This window comes from Muntiacus reevesi, chromosome 1 (genome assembly GCF_963930625.1).
Source record: "Muntiacus reevesi chromosome 1, mMunRee1.1, whole genome shotgun sequence".
Taxonomy (NCBI): domain Eukaryota; kingdom Metazoa; phylum Chordata; class Mammalia; order Artiodactyla; family Cervidae; genus Muntiacus; species Muntiacus reevesi.
Genome location: NC_089249.1, coordinates 105,614,753 through 105,636,168, shown reverse-complemented (window position 1 = coordinate 105,636,168; position 21,416 = coordinate 105,614,753). Strand labels below are relative to the sequence as shown.

Sequence of the window (21,416 nt, the reverse complement as noted above, 5' to 3'; positions counted from 1 at the left end):
CAGTAATTTCCATCTGTAATATTACACACTTCTTATGCCATTTCTAGATTTTTTGAGTTGTGATCACTACTCACCACTTTCATTCCAGTGACGCTTCTGTTGATAGGGAGTGCTTTCACACTAGAAGCTCCTTGGGTAGTACACGCTAGTAAAAAGTCCCTGATCTGATGCACAAAACTCTAATCTGCAATCTTGTGATTCTTTCTAGCATTACTTTCCCTTCCCTGTTGTAGGCGAAAGGGGATCACTTTTGGTTTAAATGATTAGATCACATAAACCTTAAAAAAAAATAATAATGGAGAAAATTTTTTTCTCAAAAAGCATTTCTTCTACCTGGCTCTATCCATTAAATGAGTTCCCAGAGTTATCTCAAATTACCCATAAGTGGCTATAGCAGCCTGGTCTATTAATACATGCCTTAACAAAACTAAAAAAATGTAGATAGCAACTGTTCTCGGATCTACTGGAAATATTCCATTTTCTATCAAATCCCATCCATCCTTATATTTATTTAAAACATTTTTTGTTCCCTTGCCATATAGTCTCCATTCCTTTAGATTTGTTGTTTGCCACTGGTTAAAACTGATGAGCCATAAGCATACATCATTTGCATGTGCTTACCTATGCAAAGCTGAATGGCAGCCTTCTGCCTTAAGAGGGAAAACAAGCAGAAGGCAAGAGAGAGGGAAAAAATAAAAGCACCTAGTGCTCTGCTACTGGAATGAATGCAGCATGACCCAGGGGGATCCCTGGAAGGAAAGAAGACAAGGAACCCCTTTTCTGTTCAGTTCAGTTCAGTCATCAGTCATGTCCGACTGTTTGCGACCCATGAACTGCAGCACACCAGGCCACGATTTCCATCACCAACTCCCAGAGTTTACTCAAACTCACGTCCATTGAGTTGGTGATATCATCCAACCATCTGATCCTCTGTCGTCCCCTTTTCCTCCCGTCTTCAACCTTTCTCAGCATCAGGGTCTTTTCAAATGAGTCAGGTCTTTGCATCAGGTGGCCAAAGTGTTGGAGTTTCAGCTTCAGCATCAGTCCTTCCAAGGAATATTCAGGAATGATTTCCTATAGGATGGACTGGTTGGATCTTCTTGCATTCTAAGGGACTCTCAAGAGTCTTCTCCAACACTACAGTTCAAAAGTATCAATTCTTCTGTGCTCAGCTATCTTTATAGTCCCAGTCTCACATCCATACATGACTACTGGAAAAACCATAGCTTTGACTAGATGGATCTTTGTTGGCAAAGTAATGTCTCTGCTTTCTAATGTGCTATCTAGGTTGGTTGTAAATTTTCTTCCAAGGAGCAAGTGTCTTTTAACTTCATGGCTGCAATCACCATCTGCAGTGATTTTGGAGCCCCCACCCAAATAAAAGTCTGTCACTGCTTCCATTGTTTCCCCTTCTATTTGCCATGAAGTGATGGGACCAGATGCCATGATCTTAGTTTTCTGAATGTTGAGTTTTAAGCCAACTATTGGCTTTCACTTTCATCAAAAGGCTCTTTAGTTCTTCGATTTCTGCCATAAGGGTGGTGTCATCTGCCTATCTGAGGTTATTGATATTTCTCCTGGCAATCTGGATTCCAGCTTGTGCTTCATCCAGCCTAGCATTTCTCATGATATACTCTGTATAAAAGTTAAATAAACAGGGTAACAATATACAGAGTGACATACTCCTTTCCCAATTTGGAACCAGTCTGTTGTTCCATGGCTAGTTCTAAATGTTGCTTCCTGATCTGCAGACAGATTTCTCAGGAGGCAGGTCAGGTGGTTTGGTATTCCTATCTCTTGAAGAATTTTCCACAGTTTATTGTGATCCACACAGTCAAAGGCTTTGGCATAGTCAATAAAGCAGAAATAGATGTTTTTCTGGAACTCTCTTGCTTTTTCAATGATCCAGCAGATGTTGGCAATTTGATCTCTTGTTCCTCTGACTTTTCTAAATCCGACTTGAATGCCTGGAAGTTCAGAGTTCACGCACTGTTGAAGCCTGGCTTGGAGAATTTTGAGCATTACTTTGCTAGCATGTGAGATGAGAGTAATTGTGCCATAGTTTGAGCATTCTTTGGCATTGCCTTTCTTTGGAATTGGAATGAAAACTGACCTTTTCTAGTCCTGTGGCCACTGCTGAGTTTTCCAAATTTGCTGGCATATTGAGTGCTGCACTTTCACAGCATCATCTTTTAGGATTTGAAAGAGCTCCACTGGAATTCCATCACCTCCACTAGCTTTGTTCGTAGTGATGCTTCCTAAGGCCCACTTGACTTCTCATTCCAGGAAGTCTGGCCCTAGGTGAATGATCACACCATCATGATTATCTGGGTCATGAACATCCTTTTTGTATAGTTCTTCTGTGTATTCTTGCCACCTCTTCTTTATATCTTATTAAATATAAGATATATCTATTCTATTAGGTCCCCACCGTTTCTTTCCTTTATTGTGCCCATCTTTACATGAAAATTTCCCTTGTTATCTCTAATTTTCATGAAGAGATTTCTAGTCTTTCCCATTCTATTGTTTTCTTCTATTTCTTTGCATTGATCATTTTTCTCTTAGTTATGACCAAGAGAAATCTTTGAAGAGAAGACAGGAAAATGACATAGATGAAAGGTTGGCGTGTTTCCTGCAGTGGGTGGGGTTGAGAGATAGTTTTCCTAATGACACCATGGCCAGCATTTAGCCCGTTTTCACTGTAAATCCCTGGTGTGGTTAGATAACCCCTGCATATACACTGCATTCTTGTGTAACCCCAAATTCCTATGTTGAAACCTAATTCCCAACAAGATGAGTCTAGGGAAGGGGCTTTAGGGGGTGGTTAGATCTTAAGGGCAGAGACTTTCATGGATGGGATAACTGTTCTTATTAAAGGGACCTTACAAACTCCCTCAAACCTGCGGCTGTGAGAAGGGACAGGGAGAAGGCCATCTGTGAACCAGGAAGAGTACCCTCATTGGAGGCTGGATCTGCCAGTGCTTGATCTCAGACATCCTAGCCTCCAGGACTGTGAGAAACAAACTTCTCACAGTCTATAAGCTGTGTCTATAGACATAAGCTACCGGTCTATAGTATTATAAGCTACCGGTCTATAGTATTCTGTTATAGCAGACTGAATGGAGTAAGACAACTCCTCTGATCAGAATCAGCACCTGACCAAAATACATTTCACCAAACTGGGGCAAAGGCTAATAGAGTTCTGCCAAGAGAATGCACTGGTCATAGCAAACACCCTCTTCCAACAACACAAGAGGACTCTACACATGGACATCACCAGATGGTCAACACTGAAATCAGATTGATTATATTCTTTGCAGCCAAAGATGGAGAAGCTCTATATAGTCAGCAAAAGCAAGACCAGGAGCTGACTGTGGCTCAGATCATGTACTCCTTATTGCCAAATTCAGACTAAAATTGAAGAAAGTAGGGGAAACCACTAGACCATTCAGGTATGACCTAAATCAAATCCCTTATGATTATACACTGAAAGTGAGAAATAGATTTAAGGGACTAGATCTGATAGACAGCATGCCTGATGAACTATGGACGGAGGTTTGTGACATTGTACAGGAGACAGGGATCAAGATCATCCCCAAGAAAAAGAAATGCAAAAAAGCAAAATGGCTGTCTGAGGAGGCCTTATAAATAGTTGTGAAAAGAAGAGAAGTGAAAAGCAAAGGAGAAAAAGAAAGATATACCCATTTGAATGCAGAGTTCCAAAGACTAGCAAGGAGAGATAAGAAAGCCTTCCTCAGCGATCAATGCAAAGAAATGGAGGAAAACAATAGAAAGGGAAAGACAAGAGATCTCTTCAAGAAAATTAGAGATACCAAGGGAACATTGCATACAAAGATGGGCTCAATAAAGGACAGAAATGGTAGGGACCTAACAGAAGCAGAAGATACTGAGAAGAGGTGGCAAGAATACATAGAAGAACTATACAAAAAAGATCTTCACGACGCAGATAATCACGATGGTGTGATCACTCATCCAGAGCCAGACATCCTGGAATGTGAAGTCATGTGGGCCTTAGGAAGCATCACTACGAACAAAACTAGTGGAGGTGATGGAATCCCAGTTGAGCTATTTCAAATCCTAAAAGATGATGCTGTGAAAGTGCTGCACTCAATGTAACAGCAAATTTGGAAAACTCAGCAGTGACCATAGGACTAGAAAAGGTCAGTTTTCATTCCAATTCCAAAGAAAGGTAATGCCAAAGAATGTTCAAACTACTGCACAATTGCACTCATCTCACATGCTAGCAAAGTAATGCTCAAAATTCTCCAAGCCAGGCTTCAGCAATAATGTGAACTTCCAGATGTTCAAGCTGGTTTTAGAAAAGGCAGAGGAACCAGTGATCAAATTGCCAACATCTGCTGGATCACTGAAAAAGCAAGAGAGTTCCAGAAAAACATCTATTTCTGCTTTATTGGCTATGCCAGTACCTTTGACTGTGTGGATCACAATAAACTGGAAAATTCTGAAAGAGATGGGGATACCAGATCACCTGACCTGCCTCTTGAGAAACCCGTATGCAGGACAGGAAGCAACAGTTAGAACATGGAACAACAGACTGGTTCCAAATTGGGAAAGGAGTATGTCAAAGCTGTATATTGTCACCCTGTTTATTTAACTTATATGCAGAGTACATCATGAGAAATGCTGGGCTGGATGAAGCACAAGCTGGAATCAAGACTGCCAGGAGAAATATCAATAACCTCAGATATGGAGATGACACCACCCTTATGGCAAAAATCGAAGAACTAAAGAGTCTCTTGAGGAAAGTGAAAGAGGAGAGTGAAAAAGTTGGCTTAAAACTCAACATTCAGAAAACTAAGATCATGGCATCTGGTCCCATCATTTCATGGCAGATAGATGGGGAAACTGGAAACAGCGGCTGATTTTATTTTTGGGGCTCCAAAATCACTGTAGATGGTGATTGTAGCCATGAAATTAAAAGGTGCTTACTCCTTGGAAGGAAAATTATGACCAACCTCTACAGCTTATTAAAAAGCAGAGACATTACTTTGTCAACAAAGGTTCCTCTAGTCAAAGTTATGGTTTTTCCAGTAGTCATGTATGGATGTGAGAGTTAGACTATAAAGAAAGCTGAGCACAGAAGAATTGATGCTTTTGAACTGTGGTGTTGGAGAAGACTCTTGAGAGTCCCATGGACTGCAAGAAGATCCAACCAGTCCATCCTAAAGGAGATGAATCCTGGGTGTTCACTGGAAGGACTGATGTTGAAGCTGAAACTGCAATACTCTGGGCACCTGATGCGAAGAGCTGACTCATTTGAAGAGACCCAGATGCTGGGAAAGTTTGAAGATGGGAGGAGAAGGGGATGACAGAGGATGAGATGGTTGGATGGCATCACTGACTCAGTGAACATGAGTTTGGGTAGTTGGTGATGGACAGGGAGGCCTGGCGTGCTGTGGTTCATGGGGTCACAAAGAGTCAGACACGACTGAAGAACTGAACTGAACTGAGCTGATGCCTGGTCAGTCAACATGGCAGGACAAGGCTGTATAGAGGCAGAATCCACGTCATCTTTATCATTTATCTGGATTTTTACAACAGCCTCTTACAGACTGGCTTCTCTTTGGTTTGGTTTTGCTTCATGGTTGCTCTCCTTCAATTTATTTTCCAATCCGAACATGCCATTTCCTTTCTAACACTCTTTCTTGGCTCCCCCTTTCTTATAGGGTAAGAATCAACCCCACAGTGTTGCATAAAAGACTTTTCATGAATTTTCCTTAAATGTGACTGAGAATACTTTTCCATATATTTCTTTTTGCTTTGCATTTCCTCTCTAATGGTGTTCCTATTTATGGACTTTGCCTATTCTTCACTAGTATGTTTTATATATTACAGACATCAACTCACTAGCAAGTATGTCATTTATATTTTACCTGTTGTTACTGGCCTTTTAAATCTGCTTTAAACTACTCTTGATAAACTTTATTTTTAAAAATGCTTGAAACTAAGATTCTAGTTATTGCAAGAATGAAACTAATATTGAGTCCCTCCTTTATAAAATCTGCAACTCATTACACTTTGACAATTTTATTGGTATTATCTAAGATTTGTCTCATTTTGTCATTGCTGTATTAGTTAATTTTGTAATAGATCTTCTCTTTAAATGAATTTAATAATTTTGCCCTGTTTCTGTCACTGTACTTACCATGTGTGTGTGTGTGTGTGTGTGTGTGTGTGTGTGTGTGTCTTAGTCGTGTCTGACTCTCTGTGACCCCATGGACTGTAGTCCACCAGGCTCCTCTGTCCATAGAATTTTCCAGGCAAGAATACTGAAGTGGGTAGCCATTCCCTTCTCCAGGGGATGTTTCTGACCCATGAGTTGAACCTGTGTCTCCTGCGTTGCAGGTGGATTCTTTACAACTGAACCACCTGGGAATTCTTACATACCTGGTGCTTCATGGTTATCTTAACAGTTAAATGACCTTTTGGATGGGAACAGAATTTTTATGTCACAAACTGTTTCATGGGAACTCAAAATACATCACTCCATTCTATTCTGGCATCTAATGCTGTAGAGGGAGAAGTCTAGCTAGCATGCTGTTAGTCTTGCGTGTGTGTTCGCTTTGTCTGTATTTGCTTTCACTCACTAGGCATACTGCACAACAACCTCAAAGACTCAGTCGGCTACCAATAACAAATGTGTGTTTCTTTCTCATACTACACATTGGTGGTCAGGTACTATGGTTCTGCCAAGCTACAGGTTGGGCCTTGGTCTGCTGCCCATGACTTCCCATCTGTGACCCGGGCTGTCAGGGCAGCCCATATCTGGAACATGGCCTTCTCTGAAAGAAAGGACCATGAGCAACAAGATTGGGCAAAGCTTATGATGACTCTACAAGTTTCTGGTTGAAGGGCTATCTGTCAGGTTCATTCACTTGTCATTGATCACGTCCAAAGAAACTGAAGCAGAAAGGATACTCTGTCTATGGAAAGGGGTAGATAGTAATTAGGAACGATAATATCAGCTACCACAATATTTACAGAATTCTTTCTTCAGTATTGAAATTTGATTTTTTCACTGAGAAATATTTAAATTCTAGTATATATTTTAATTTTAGCTGTTATCTTGCTAATCCTTCGAGTCTAAAGATTCAGATATTTATCTGGAAGGAAAGTTTCCTTATAGTATTTATCTGAATATTGTCCTCTTCTTCAACATCCATATAACAAGTGATTCACTTGTTATATTCTGAGGTATATCCTTCATATCTATTATCTCTACTTGGATCAATTTTATTCTCTTGTACTTTTACTGAGGATTCTGAAACCTGTCCTTAACATAACTGATTTTACTTTCTCTATGGTGGATTTTGTTTTTGTGATTTTGAACTTTCCAGGAGGCACACTGGTAAAGAATCCACCTGCCAATGCAGGAGAGGCAGGTTCGATCCCTGGGTTAGGAAGATCCCCCGGAGTAGGAAATGGCAACCTGCTCCAGTATTCTTGCCTGGAAAATTCCATGGACAGATGAGCCTGGTGGGCTACAGTCCATTTGGTCAGTAAGAGTCAGACACAACTGAGCTCACATACGCAGCATTGGTTTTAATCTTGCCATGACTGTTTCCTTACATTAGTTTCCTAATTGTACCTTTGTGCTAGCTATCTTTCATCTCTCATTAAACATATTTTCTTTAATTTCTTTGACAGTAGAAAACACATATCATCTACAATAAATTTAATTAAATATCTTGAGTTTATCTTTTTTTCCTAAAAAATGTATTCTGACTCTTAAAAATGTCTCTTCTGTGTCATAAAATCATCTTAAAGAGTTTCAGTAACTGTCCTGATTATTTATGCCTGAATTAGAACAGATTTAGTTCAGTTTATCTTCCTAAACTTAATGGGAGAAAATGCAAAGATCCTTTAAGTGTTTTTATCAATAGTCAGGGGATCCTTCACTTAGATCTTGAGCTGAAGAGCTGGAGAATGTAGTTTTACAACATCATGTTGATGATTTCCCAGCCTAAGTGGAGTGGAAGAAGCAGCTGAGCCCAAGGACATTTTCAGGAAGGTCAGTTTATTTCTACAGTTTCATTGCTATGGTTGCTGAAATGTCAGGAATGCTATTCTGTTTAACTCAACCTCTTCTACAGGAGAATGAGACAGTCCTTGGATGTAGCTTATTTATTTTTTTGACCGAAGATAACGCCCCATCCCATCTTATAGTACCTATTCAGTTCAGGAAGGGATTTCTTCATCTGGCACGAACCCTTATTAATGAGAAGCCTGATCAGAGGAATGCTTCTCTGAAGGATTTCTTTTGGGGTGTACTTGCCTATTTGCTAACCCTGTTTCACATGGTGTTGGTTCATGGTGCTGAGTCATGTGCTAAATAAGACTTCTCATTCTCTCAGAGGTTGCTCCTATCTCTTGTTCTCACTCTTTGAAATTTGGAGGATATGACTGGGATTATATAGGACTCTAGCCACTTTTGCAACATCCAATTTCTTTACTGGCAAAGAAAAATTTTAATTGTCCTTTGGTGACATCCATCAAACTGAAACTATTCATACTATATCTAGCAGACATGCCTAAAAACTTTACTCTATCTAGTTTTTGCTCTCAGTGACACAGCTATTAAGACATTAATTCCTACTTTATTCTTGCTAATATAGGAGAGTAAAGCTAATGAATATGTAAATGTTTCCATCTTCATTTCCTAGGAGAGGCAGAATCTTTTTATACTGAAGTGTAATTGCTTTACAATGTGTTAGTTTCTGCTCTACAACAAAGCAAACCAGCTATATGTGCATATATATTCATTCCCTCCTGAACCTCTCTTCCACCCATACCCATCCCACTCATCTAGGTCATCACAGAACACCAAGTTGAGCTGCCTGTGCTTTCTAGCAGATTCCCACTAGCTGTTTTACACATGGTAGTGTATTCATGTCAAGCCCAGTCTCCTTGAAGGCAGGAGGAGAAGGGGCTGAGATGGTTGGAGAGCATCACTGACTCAATGAACCTGAGTTTGAGCAAACTCTGGGAGACAGTGATGGCTAGGGAAACCTGGCACACTACAGTCCATGGGGTTGCAAAGAGTCGGCATGACTTAGTGACTAAACAACAACAATCTCCCAATTCATCCCATCCTCCCCTTCCTCCCCCATGTCCACATGTCCATTCTCTATGTTTGTGTCTGTATTCCTGCCCTGGAACTAGGTTCATCTATACCATTTTTTTCAGATTCCACATATATGCGTTAATATACGATATTTGTTTTTCTCTTTCTGACTTACTTTACTCTGTATGACAGTCTAGGTCTCTACAGATAACCCAATTTCCTTCCTTTTATAGGTGAGTAATAGTCCATTGTATATATGCATATTATCTCCTTTATCAATTCACCTGTTGATGGACACTTAGGTTGCTTCTATGTCCTGGCTACTGTAAATAGTGCTGCAATGAATGTTAGGGTACATGTGTCTTTTTAAATTATGGAGGTTTCTTAAAAAAACGAAAAATAGAACTACCACATGACCCAGCAATCCCACTACTGGGCATATACCCTGAGAGGCAGACTTTTGTTTTTTACTCCTATGAGTAATTAATAGTGCCTCTCTTTGTGTTTTTGCTAACTTCCTAAAGCCAGCACCCCTGAAGATTCTGTTTGGGATGCATGGGCTCTTGAAGGCAGGAGCCAGAAAAGGATGCGTTGGAAAGGGAGAAGTGGTGTGACTGAAGAAAAATGTTGGCTCCCTGGGACCTTCAGTTGGTGGGATATGTGAGTCCTGAAAATGAGAGGCACCTGCACACAGCTTGTGTAAGGGCCCCAGGACAGACAGGACCCAAAAGAGAGGTGTGCCAAGGGCAGCTGGACTCTGGGCATGAGGCATAAAGACATGTGCGCTACAACCAAAGTCTCCATGCCCAATTTGGCAGAGAGAAATACACCGAATGCTCTCAAAAGGCTTGTGTGAGTCATAAAGAAGGGGCACAGGAATTTAAATAATTCTGGGGGAATTTTTCCAAGGGACTTTGGTCAATTAGAACATATCAATAGTTAATACAAAGAAGCATAACCAGGACCTTCTTAGAGAGCAGCTGAAGAAGACTGAGTAATTTTAAAACACTGTAAGTATTTTAGTTACACAATTTTTCATGACTACAACCTCATCATTGGAAGAAAAGAGAAAAAGAGAGAGAAAAGAAAGAAAGGAAGGAAGGAAGGAAGGAAGGGAAGAAGGGAGGAAAAGGAGGAAGAGAGCAACAATCAGGTCCACAATGTCAGTGGCTCTCAGATTAGTGTCTATAGGTAACCTTCCCCCTTCTCTCTCATCTGCATGGTCTTTTTGTTTCCTACTAGAGAGAAATAGGTGAAGGCAATGGCAACCCACTCCAGTACTCTTGCCTGGACAATCCCATGGACGGAGGAGCCTGGCAGGCTGCAGTCCATGGGATCGCTAAGAGTCAGGCACGATTGAATGACTTCACTTTCATGCATTGGAGAAGCAAATGGCAACCCACTCCAGTGTTCTTGCCTGGAGAATCCCAGGGACGGGGGAGCCTGGTGGGCTGCCATCTATGTGGTTGCACAGAGTCAGACATGACTGAAGCGACTTAGCAGCAGCAGCAGCAGCAAGAGAGAAATATCTTGTGTGGTATTTTGCATAACTGGCTTCATCATATATAGACAAATTTTATACACATCAAGTTAAAAAAACACATTCTACAATATATTGGAAAACTTCCCACATCTTGATTTACCTCATCCATTTCAGCTGTTGAATAGTAATAATAATTGGTAATGATTAAGGGCTTCAGAGGTGCCAGGCTGTTCTAAGTTCTTGCTTATTATCTTATTGAACTCTTATGACTATCATTGTATGAATCATTCTATGCAGGAGAAAACTGAGTCACAGAGCAATTAAGTAAGTTGCCCAAGATCCAAAGTACCCCAAACTGCCAGCCATTCTACCCCTAGAAACTATAAACAGAAACACCACACTAAAATGTACTGGATCCCACTGTAGGAACATATCCCAATGGATTTAATAATTCACTACAGATAAACATTTAGACCTCTCCTGATTTGATATTACAAACAGCTGTAGTAAAGTTACTGGTAACTTATGTTTAGTGAACACTGAGGTATGATGGGCTGGTTTCCACAGATGATTAATTCTTTTCATAAAACCGAATGTAATGAATGTTCAGATTTACTTAGCCTTCAGAAAAATCATGACTTTCCTTCAAACTATGGTAATTAACTATATGACAAACTCCCTATAATTAAGGGATAAATTGTTGGCATTTTATAAGCAAGAACACTTGCATGCTGTAATTATTCTGTAGCTTACAGTTTATCAAATGTGTACTTTGAATATAAGAAGTTATATAAGTACATAACTTTTAAAAGAAACCTGTTGTCTGCTCTACACAAAACCGACAACCAGAAAATGATAGCTTGGCATAACCATGCTAAAACAATAGGCCATAACTGCCAACCCAACTTTAACACTAGGCCCCCTTTCTCTCCTCAGAGGGCCAGCTTAAGGAGCTAATGCCACTTCCCAACTATCAATTATAAAGATCAAACTACTAGGGAGGATTTTTGCATTCACTGTGTTTGCATTCACTTAGTTCACATTTCCCACTGTGAACGGGAATGCATTTACTCCAAACATTCCTTATTAAAGAAGGAAGAGAAAGCTACTCTGGGTTTCTCTGAAGTGATGGCCTTTCTCCCTTTCTGGCTGATGAGCAGAAATACATATCCTCTCAGCAGTAGAGCTCCAAGGGGAAGCCCAAGACTCATGATTTTCCTGTGTGAGTGCAGACAGGGTTCTGCCTGGACAGGGACGGAGAGAGTGGAGAGGGGAGGTGGAGCTCAGCGGGGCGAGTGCCAATGCACTAGGTGTGTAGAGGGAGAATCAAATTAGATTCCAATCATTATTGCCTAACTATCTGATTTGAAGATAAAGCACACGAATGTATCATAAACAAAAATGTTAAAGAATAAACACTGATCTCTTGCAATCAATAGATTCTAATAGAATATTTTTGCTTTCATCATCTAGTATCTTAAAAGTCACTGTAAATAAAAATGAATTTGCATAAAATCAAGAACAGAAATATTTTAATCATTTAATACACATAATGATGTAAAGGTATACAAGATATTTGGCAAGTCTAGCAGACTTCTAAAGAAACATTATGCAAATAAATGTTAAAAAGCAGGTGCATAAAATACTCTAATTTTTACCCTGACAATTTTCTTCAAAGTATGTTTACGATCTCTACCTAATTGCTACTGCTTTTTGTATTTAAAGTTCAACAAGATCTAATTTCATATGTATTATTCACGTCAGTTCAGTTTAGTGGCTCAGTCGTGTCCGACTCTTTGCGACCCCGTGGACTGCAGCACATCAGGCTTCCCTGTCCATCACCAACTCCCAGAGCTTGCCCAAACTCAAGTCCATCAAGTCAGTGATGCCATTCAACCATCTCACCCTCTGTTATCCCCTTCTCCTCCTGTTTTCAATCTTTCCCAGCATCAGGGTCTTCTCCTTTCCCAATGAGTTAGTTCTTTGCATCAGGTGGCCCAATTATTGGAGTTTCAGCTTTAGCATCAGTCCTTCCAATGAAAATTCAGGACTGATTTCCTTTAGGATGGACTGTTTGGATCTCCTTGCAGCCCAAAGGACTCTCATGAGTCTTCTCCAACACCACAGTTCAAAAGCATCAATTCTTTGGAGCTAAGCTTTCTTTACAGTCCAACTTTCACATCCATACTTGACGACTGGAAAAACCATAGCTTTGACTATATGAAGTTCTGTCAGTAAAGTAACGTCTCTGCTTTCTAATATGCTGTCTAGGGTTGTCATAGCTTTCTTCCAAGGAGTAAGCATCTTCTAATTTCATGGCTGCAGTCACCACCTGCAGTGATTTTGGAGTCCAAGAAAATAAAGTCTGTCACTGTTTCTATTGTTGCCCTATTTACCATGAAGTGATGGGACCAGATGCCATGGTCTTAGCTTTTGAATATTGAGTCTTAAGCCAGTATTTTCACTCTCTTCTTTCACTTTTATCATGAGGCTTTTTAGTTCCTCTTCACTTTCTGTCATAAAGGTGGTGTCATCTGCATATCAGAGGTTATTAATATTTCTCCCGGCAATCTTGAATCCAACTTGTGCTTCACCCAATCCAGCATTTCACATGATGTACTCTGCATATAAGTTAAATAAGCAAGGTGACAATATACAGCCTTGATGTAATACTTTCCCAGTTTGGAACCAGTCTGTTGTTCCATGTCCTGTTCTAACTGCTACTTCTTGACCTGCATACAGGTTTCTCAGGAGTCAGGTAAGGTGGTCTGGTATTCTCATCTCTTTAAGAATTTTCACTTAGATATATATTTTATTGGGGCTTCCCAGGTGGTGCTACTGGTAAAGAACCCTCCTGCCAACTCAGGAGACATAAGAAAAGAGGATTTGATCCCTGGATAGGGAAGATCCCCTGGAGCAGGGAATGGCAACCCACTCTAGTATTCTTGCTTGGAGAATCTCATGGACAGAGGAGCCCAGCAGGCTACAGTCCATGGGGTCGCAAAGAGTTGGACACAATGGAAGCAACTTAGCATGCATGCACATATATATTTTATTACATAGGTATATATCTTGAATCACTATACCATATAATTTTTCTTGGCTATTTACCAATGACATGGACTTTTGCAATCTGTTTAACTACTTGAGTTTCCCAGGTGGTGCAATGGTAAAATCCACATGCAAAAAGATCTCCTGGAGAAGGAAGTGACAACCCATTACAGTTTTCTTCCTGGAAAATTCCATGGACTGAGGAGCCTGGTGGGCTACATTCCATCGGGTTGCAAAGACTCGGACATGACTAAACAGCACACACATAACTACTTGGAAACTTTTCTTAACTGTATAATGAGGACACTTATTCTTAGAGGGCATCAGCTAAACCACAGTAGAAAAGAGATTAAAATAATCAATGACTTAGAAAAGGAGTTTATTTCTTTTTCAGAACCATCTAGGGTGTGTATGTGGACTGTTCCATGAGCTCATTCAGAACCCAGGTTGTCCAGGACGATTGGTCATCTTCAAAAATAAAAGATTATTCCAGTCACTTATCTTTTCCATTTGGTGATAAGGAGTACAGAATGTCTGGGACAAGAGTTTTCAAAGAGATAACCTAGAGGTTATTGCACCTACCCTTCTGCTTACATTGCATGGGTCTAAACTTGGTTGCTAGGTCACACCTAACCGCAGGGGAAGCTGGGGAATAAAGACTACAGCTGGACAACCATAAGTGTAGTTAAAATTGGAGTGAGAAACTCAGTTACTGAAAGGAAGAAGAGAAGAAGGAATACTGGTCATCTATCAGCAGTCTTTGCCACTATAATGATGAAAGTGAAAGTGTTAGTTGTTCAGTCATGTCCGGTTTACCTCTTTGCAACCCCATGGACTGTAGCCTGCTAGAAAGAATTCTTCTTTCCATGGAATTCTCCAGGAAAGAATACTAGAGTGGGTGGCCATTCCCTTCCCCAGGGTATTTTCCCAACCCAGGGATTGAACCTGGATCTCCTTGCCTTAAAGGCAGATTCTTTACCATTGAGCCACCAGGGATACTCAGCTTTAAAAATTGTTGCAAAGAACAAAATTATACTTTGTAGAGCACGGAAGTGGTCTTGTGGAAGCAATTAGTATAGTATTTGACACATCTTGCATGATCACTGAATGGTCATTGCTCTTTTTATCGTCATCATCACCATCATCATCATCTAGTGTCTCTATCCTCATTTAAATGTTTAATATCCTTCCACAGTATCATGGATAAGTGCTTGCTTAGCTATTCTTGAATCCTTATAGTAAAAAGAAATTTCATTGCTTTTAAGGTGGGAAAGTTAGTAACTAATTTCCAGACATTATTTATCTTTCTACACTTCCTTTTCTTTCATCCTGATTGTGATCTCTGCAATTCCATAAAACAAATTGCATCCCTCTGTCATACAACAGTCCTTCAGATATTTATGGGAAGCTAGTGCTTCTTTCTTGAGTTTCCTTTTCCTATAAACTTATTATTTTTTTTAAACTTAATATTTTTGCTCCTTCCAGTCTCTTATAATTCATGACTTTGACTCTACTCACCATCTTAGACACATCTATTTGCTGACTTAAAAAAATTTACTGTCAACTCTTATGTTTTATCAATGTTCATCTTAAAACCATGTCACCAAGGGTAGTACACAGTATACCAAGTTGACTTGAGCAAAGCAAACCATCAGTCCCTCATTCAGGATATCATTTTCCCTAAGTGGGACTTAAAACCATATAAACTTCTAGCAGTCGTATCATGCTGTTGACCCATGCTGAATGGTAGACTCCTATACCCTCTGAGACTTTTGCATTTGTGCAGTTAACCTAGACATACCCTACCCTACAGGAACTTTTTTTTTTTAAAGTCCAAATATGAAATATTTCCTTTATTTCTAGTTAATTGTTAGTGGTACATTTACTGCAATCTTCCAAGAATTTTTAATATTTCATCCAATTAATATTTTTGTTCCTTCCAGTCTCTTATAATTCATGACTTTGACTCTCAATTATCTCTCACAGATTCACCTGGGGCTCATTCCAAGGTGAATGGCTCAGTGGTAAAGGCTCCACCTCTCAATGTAGGAGCCACAGGAGACGCGGGTTCAATCCCTGGGTCAGGAAGATCGTCTGGAGTAGGAAATGGCAACCCACTGCAGTATTCTTGTCAGGGTACTCCCATGGACTGTAGTTCACGGGGTCCCAAAGAGTCAGACATGACTGAGCATGCATCCTATGCAACCCCTCCACAGATTCATACCATCTAATCCTCCAATTAGCATCTATTAATAACTTCGTCTAAGATATTGATCAAAATCTGGATGTGGACAGGGCTGAGGAGAAGACATTAGTAACCCTCTGTTACTAAATAAGCAGTCATCTAACCAGTTACACACATGCGTGAATCCATCATCGCTTAAGAAATATTAACCTATCTAGCTCACAGAAGTCTCAAGAAAAGTTATTAAAACCTGGCTTTTCTTTTCATTGCTATGTCCCATGAAGTCTTGACCTGCCACTCAAAGTGCTACCTCATCAGGCTCCCTTAAGCCCAGCCTGAACTTCAGGGCCCTCCTGATCAGGAAAGCACACTGGTGTTTCCCTGAGACCAGAAACTGAGGTTTAGCAGTATTTACTGAGTCCTGAGTATGTGCCAGTTGTTACACTACACAGATTTTCATATACATGAAGCATGGAAGAAATGGAATATGTATTATGAAAAATGTATACATTCTCAAGTAAAACTTATATTTTGCCCATGCATGGGACCACTGTATAACGTTCCTTATCTCAAAGCTATGACAAATTGCAGCACAGTCCATGTACAGACTCAACTTTTAAGCCTGAGAAATTCAAAGAAATGTTTTCTATGTGATACGCATTTTTCAAAGATGTTCTCTTGAGTGATTAAGTTCTTGCTAAATACCACATTAGACTCTGAGCTTATTTTAGTAAATCAAAAATGTGAAAGAACTCTCAAGAATAATTATTCATTTGCTCTAGATAACAATCGCACTTTAGAATTTAAATTATGAATCACCTGTACAGATGTTACCTTTTCCAAAGGACTTTCTACTCGAGGAATGCTTATCATTGGCATCTGTGCCAGGTTATCCGTGTGTATATGCTCATTTTCTGGTTGTCTTCCTTTGAAATTATTTACCACACATACAACCTACAATTTCAGGAAAAAATACAATTAAAACAAAGTCATGCTCCCTATAAACATGATCTTTGTGAGCAGCCTGATAAATCTAATCACAGTCATAAAGTATTGGCATAACTTAAATATTACAGGTCTATAACTTTACATTCAAATTTATCTTGTAATCCAGTGCAAGTGTGTTCAAGAGCATTCATCAATTAATATGTATTTCAGTTAATAATGACAATGCTATTATTCCAAAATTTTCATTAAATTACGTTATAGTCAGTGCTCAAACTGATCCAAAAATAACACCATAACCTTATAAAAATTCATAGCAAGCTAACCTTTCCTTAATGTGGCTAACCTACAACTTAATTTAAATGCTAATTATATCCCATTGCTTCAAGATCATTACATTCATAACAAACCTTCTACGATTGGCACTTTCTAATTTAGTAGCGTCATTAACCCTAGTTTATTGTCTATTATTGCATCCCATATATATTTGGCATTTCAACAACAGCTTACTATGGCTACCATTGAAATAGAAGACCTTTTACATAAAGGAAACTGACCCTTGTTTCAATTGATTATTTTCCATACTAAACCAGAAGTTCTCATATTCTACTGTGCATGAAAATAAAGTTCTGGAACTTAAAAAAAAAAAAAAAAGACATTCCTGAGCCCTCTCCTAAAAATTCTGATTTCAAAGATGAAGGATAAGGTTTAGGAGTTTCCACTTTTAAAAGGCATTTCTGAAGCTTCTGATGTATGTGGATCAAATTTTAAGAATTAGTGATTTAAATAATACAGGAAAATTAGTTGCTTACATTGCTTATATTGAACTAGTAGGTAAGATATTCTTGAGCTTTCTTTTTCTGGGTTTTATATTCTATTATCAAACTGAAATACAGAATTTACTTGTAGCTAGTTTGTAACTTAACATTCATTTAAAAAATAAATGCTTAATATACAATCACAAATTTACATTGTATATTTTCCATAAATCACACTGGAAAGTGTGGGCCTCATTATTGAATATTTTCAAAGGTCAATTAGATCTTAATTTTTCTCCAGTCTTTAAATTAAATTTTAAAATCTACAAAATAACACACACTATTAGAATTTAATTCAGAAAAAACTTCCTTGCAAACTGATATATACGTATTATCCTTCCAGTTCCTTGAATAATTACAGATCAGAAGCACAGATCAAAGTCTAATAACTTAATACTCAATTTCATCACTACCATCAAGATCTTTAGAGTAAAGTCATGGCAAAGGTTTGAAAATGGGTACCTGATAAACATTCTATCAAATGATGAGCCTGCAAAGGACTAATAGATAGTAGCTAACCTAAAGTAGAGGTCAGCAAATTTTGTCTGTAATGAGCAGATAGTACATATTTTTGGCTTTGTGGGTGAACAATCTCTGCAGCAAGTATTCAGCTCTGCCATTTTGGTGTGGAAGCAGCAAAGGATATAATCAAGAATTTGAGCCAACAACAATATAACAAACAGCAGTTTCATACCCATTTCATGAAATATATATATATACACACACATTTTCTTTTCATTAATATTATGCGTGCTAAGTCATTTCAGTGACCCTATGGACTGTAGCCTACTAGGCTCATCTGTCCATGGGATTCTCCAGGCAAGAATACTTGAGTGGGCTGCCATGCCCTCTTCCAGGGGATCTTTCCAATCCAGGGATCAAACCCTCTTATGTCTCCTATGTCTTATGTCTTATGTTTATGTCTTATGTCTCTTATGTCTCCTAAATTAGCAAGCGGGTTCTTTCTTTACCACTATGACCACCTGGGAAGCACCATTAATATACAAATTTATGGAAAATCAGCAGGTGAAAAAAAACTGCTACACATTCTTCTGAATTAAAATTTGCTGAAATAACTATATACACAGACAAATGGAAGTCATTAGATGAAGAACAGATTTAATAGTGGCTACTGAAATTAGTATAATTGCTTTTTATACTAATTTTGGTTTGGAAAACTCTGAAAGATATTATCAGTTACCTCTTTGCCTTAATTGAGGGTCAGGACAACACTATTGAAGCAGCTAAGAATTCACATGTGACATATTTAAATGCCTAACACATAGCAGATATTCATTAAAGCATCTATTAACATAATGATTACTCTTCATTACTGCTATTATTTAAATTATAAGGAAGTAAATTATCAAATCTTCCTCAGAATCATATTCAAATATTTAGTAAGTCTTGTCTGGTAACATTCACAAATATGAAATTGACTTCCTATTAGAAAAATACTCATAGGAAATAGCAATGGGCCTGGTTTTTGATCCTGAGTCTGCATGTTCTGTTCCTGGACCTCAGTTTTCTCAATTTGAAAGTGAAGAGGTTGTGACAGATTAGCAAAGTCAGCTCCATTTCTTTGGTTGGCAAAGGTATGAAAAATTCCACAAACGTTCAAAATAAAAGCCAAGATGCATCCATCTCATGACCCTACTCCAAACCTTGATCTTTTTCTGGATCCTCTCAGGGAAAGTTAATTCCCTTTCATCCCCAAACGCAGTTGCACGTGCTGAAACCTCAACACCTCCTGTACTCAACCAGTCACTCAATTTGTTCAATTCTTCTTCCCAAAGATTTTGATTTCTTATATCTGCCTTATTATATCTCTAACACCAACTCCAAAGACTAAGCAATCATCATTACATGCCTGAATTCCTGCATGGCTTTCTCAAAACTAAATCCAATCTTGACTCCCTCCAATCCCTCTCTACAAAGAAGTGAGAATGGTCTTTCCAAAATGCAAATTGACCTCCTTAAACCTTCTTAAAACTACTTTGACCTCCTTAAAACTACTTTTGGGCTTGGCTTCTCACTCCTCTCAAAATGGAAACTCAGGTCCACCTTTCAGCCTTCTTTCTCTATTTCCCAAACACTTTCGGTTTCCTTTCACTTCCTTTTGTTTGGAATACTCATCTCCACTGTCTTTGGGCATCATATCTCAATCATTTGTGATATCTCATCTCTGCCTCACCGCCTTATTAGTCTTCCTTGACCCCAGGCTGTTTTTATTTGCTGGCAAGGACCTGTGATTCTTTTCACTGAAATACCTATCTCTATATGAAGTTAGATATTTGCAAGCATAGCACTTTGGTTGATGGGATTCTCTCCCAAGGTTATCAGCTCCATGGAAGCAGACAAGCTTCTTTTTCTGATCACTATTCTATTGTCAGTGCCAGGTGAATGAACAGATTAATAAATGAGCATGAATCCAGGATAAAAATTCTCAAATTTTCTGATGTTCCTATATAATTGAAAGTGACTTTCTTTAGAAACATTCTATTTTTACATTAGTGGTTTCCATGAGTGTAATTCTACCCTCTCTTCCAAAAATTAACACTAGTAGTAAGTCACCATTACATATAGATTTTTGTTGTTTTTTTTTCCCAGTAATGATAATAAATTAATCTGATCCATTTGTGATCAGTTTGCCTCTTCCTTGTGGCAAATAAAACATCTCTGCTGTATGGAGTTATGTGCATGGGCTTTGGGGTCAAACAGGCCTGGGGCTTAATCCTGGGCTCTTTTATTTACTAATTCTGTGAGCCTAGGCAAGTTATTTACTATAACTAGATCCGTCTGCTTTACCTGCAAAACTAGGACAATAATAGTTATGTCTCACTGTGCATGAGGATTAATTGAGTTAATGCAGTAAAGAATACTCAAATAACACTTTATTATTACTATTAGGAATATGCATGATAATCTGATAAGCTCTTGCTTTGGTCAGTAAACTTGAATTATCCTGCCTGACACTGTAATATCCATCTTTCTTGCAAGTACTTTGAGGCACCCATTTTTATAAAATAATATGAGTCAATCTATAATAATAAAGTCATCAAAGGTGAAGAGTATGGTATCCATAGTCTTCTCTGTACCATGCAATTGACTGACTTGACTACATATGTGATTTCACTTAGCCCTCAAAAGAAGTCTGGGAAGTAAACAAAACAGTTCATTCATTCATTCATCAAATATCTCCTGAGAACTTCCTATATATCAAATATCCATTCATCAAATATCTCCTGAGAACTTCCGCTGGGAATATATAGTGATGAAAACCAACACCATCTCTGTAAGTGGTTTATATTCTAGAGGGTTTGACAGCAAAAAACAAAACCTAAAATATTATATACGGTATACTAAAAGTTGAATTGTGCAGTGGAGAAAAGTGAATAGGAAATGAAGAAAGGAGTCTGGGGGAGAGGTAATCACTTTAAATACAGTTCAGGGGAGGCCACACTTTAGGAATAATGAGGAGCTATGTGGGACGGTCAGTATCACACATTGAGGAAAACTGGCAAAAAAAAACAGGTGGCAACAGCAGGATTCAATCTAGGTTTTTCTGACTCCCACACCTGTTTTGTTCTCTAAAATATACACAGGAGCATTCCAGCAGAGGCAATGTGCAGGCTGAACAGAGTGTGTGAGAGGAAGAACACTGTCTGGATTCCAAATGTGGGATTTCCACTGTAAAAAAAAGGGCAACATAAACTTGACCAGAAAGAGTGCAGCCAGATTCTGGAGGATCCCAGAAGTCCAATGGAAGTGTCTGACTTAATCCAGCACGAAAGAAGCTCGTTTTCTGTTTGTTTTATTAGCAACAAA

General features: G+C 38.8%; 1 protein-coding gene across 5 annotated transcripts in view; it reads right to left on the bottom strand.

Moving 5' to 3' along the window:
- PLPPR5 (phospholipid phosphatase related 5) overlaps window positions 1–21,416 on the bottom strand; it is a 124,458-nt gene that overhangs the window by 13,310 nt on the left and 89,732 nt on the right. For 3 of the 5 annotated variants that reach the window (XM_065927696.1, XM_065927707.1, XM_065927719.1), the window contains one exon: window positions 16,645–16,779. In XM_065927696.1, the coding sequence (XP_065783768.1) occupies window positions 16,645–16,779 (135 nt within the window). The remainder of the gene's footprint in view (window positions 1–16,644; window positions 16,780–21,416) is intronic. The other 2 variants (XM_065927704.1, XM_065927713.1) reach the window with 1 other exon arrangement.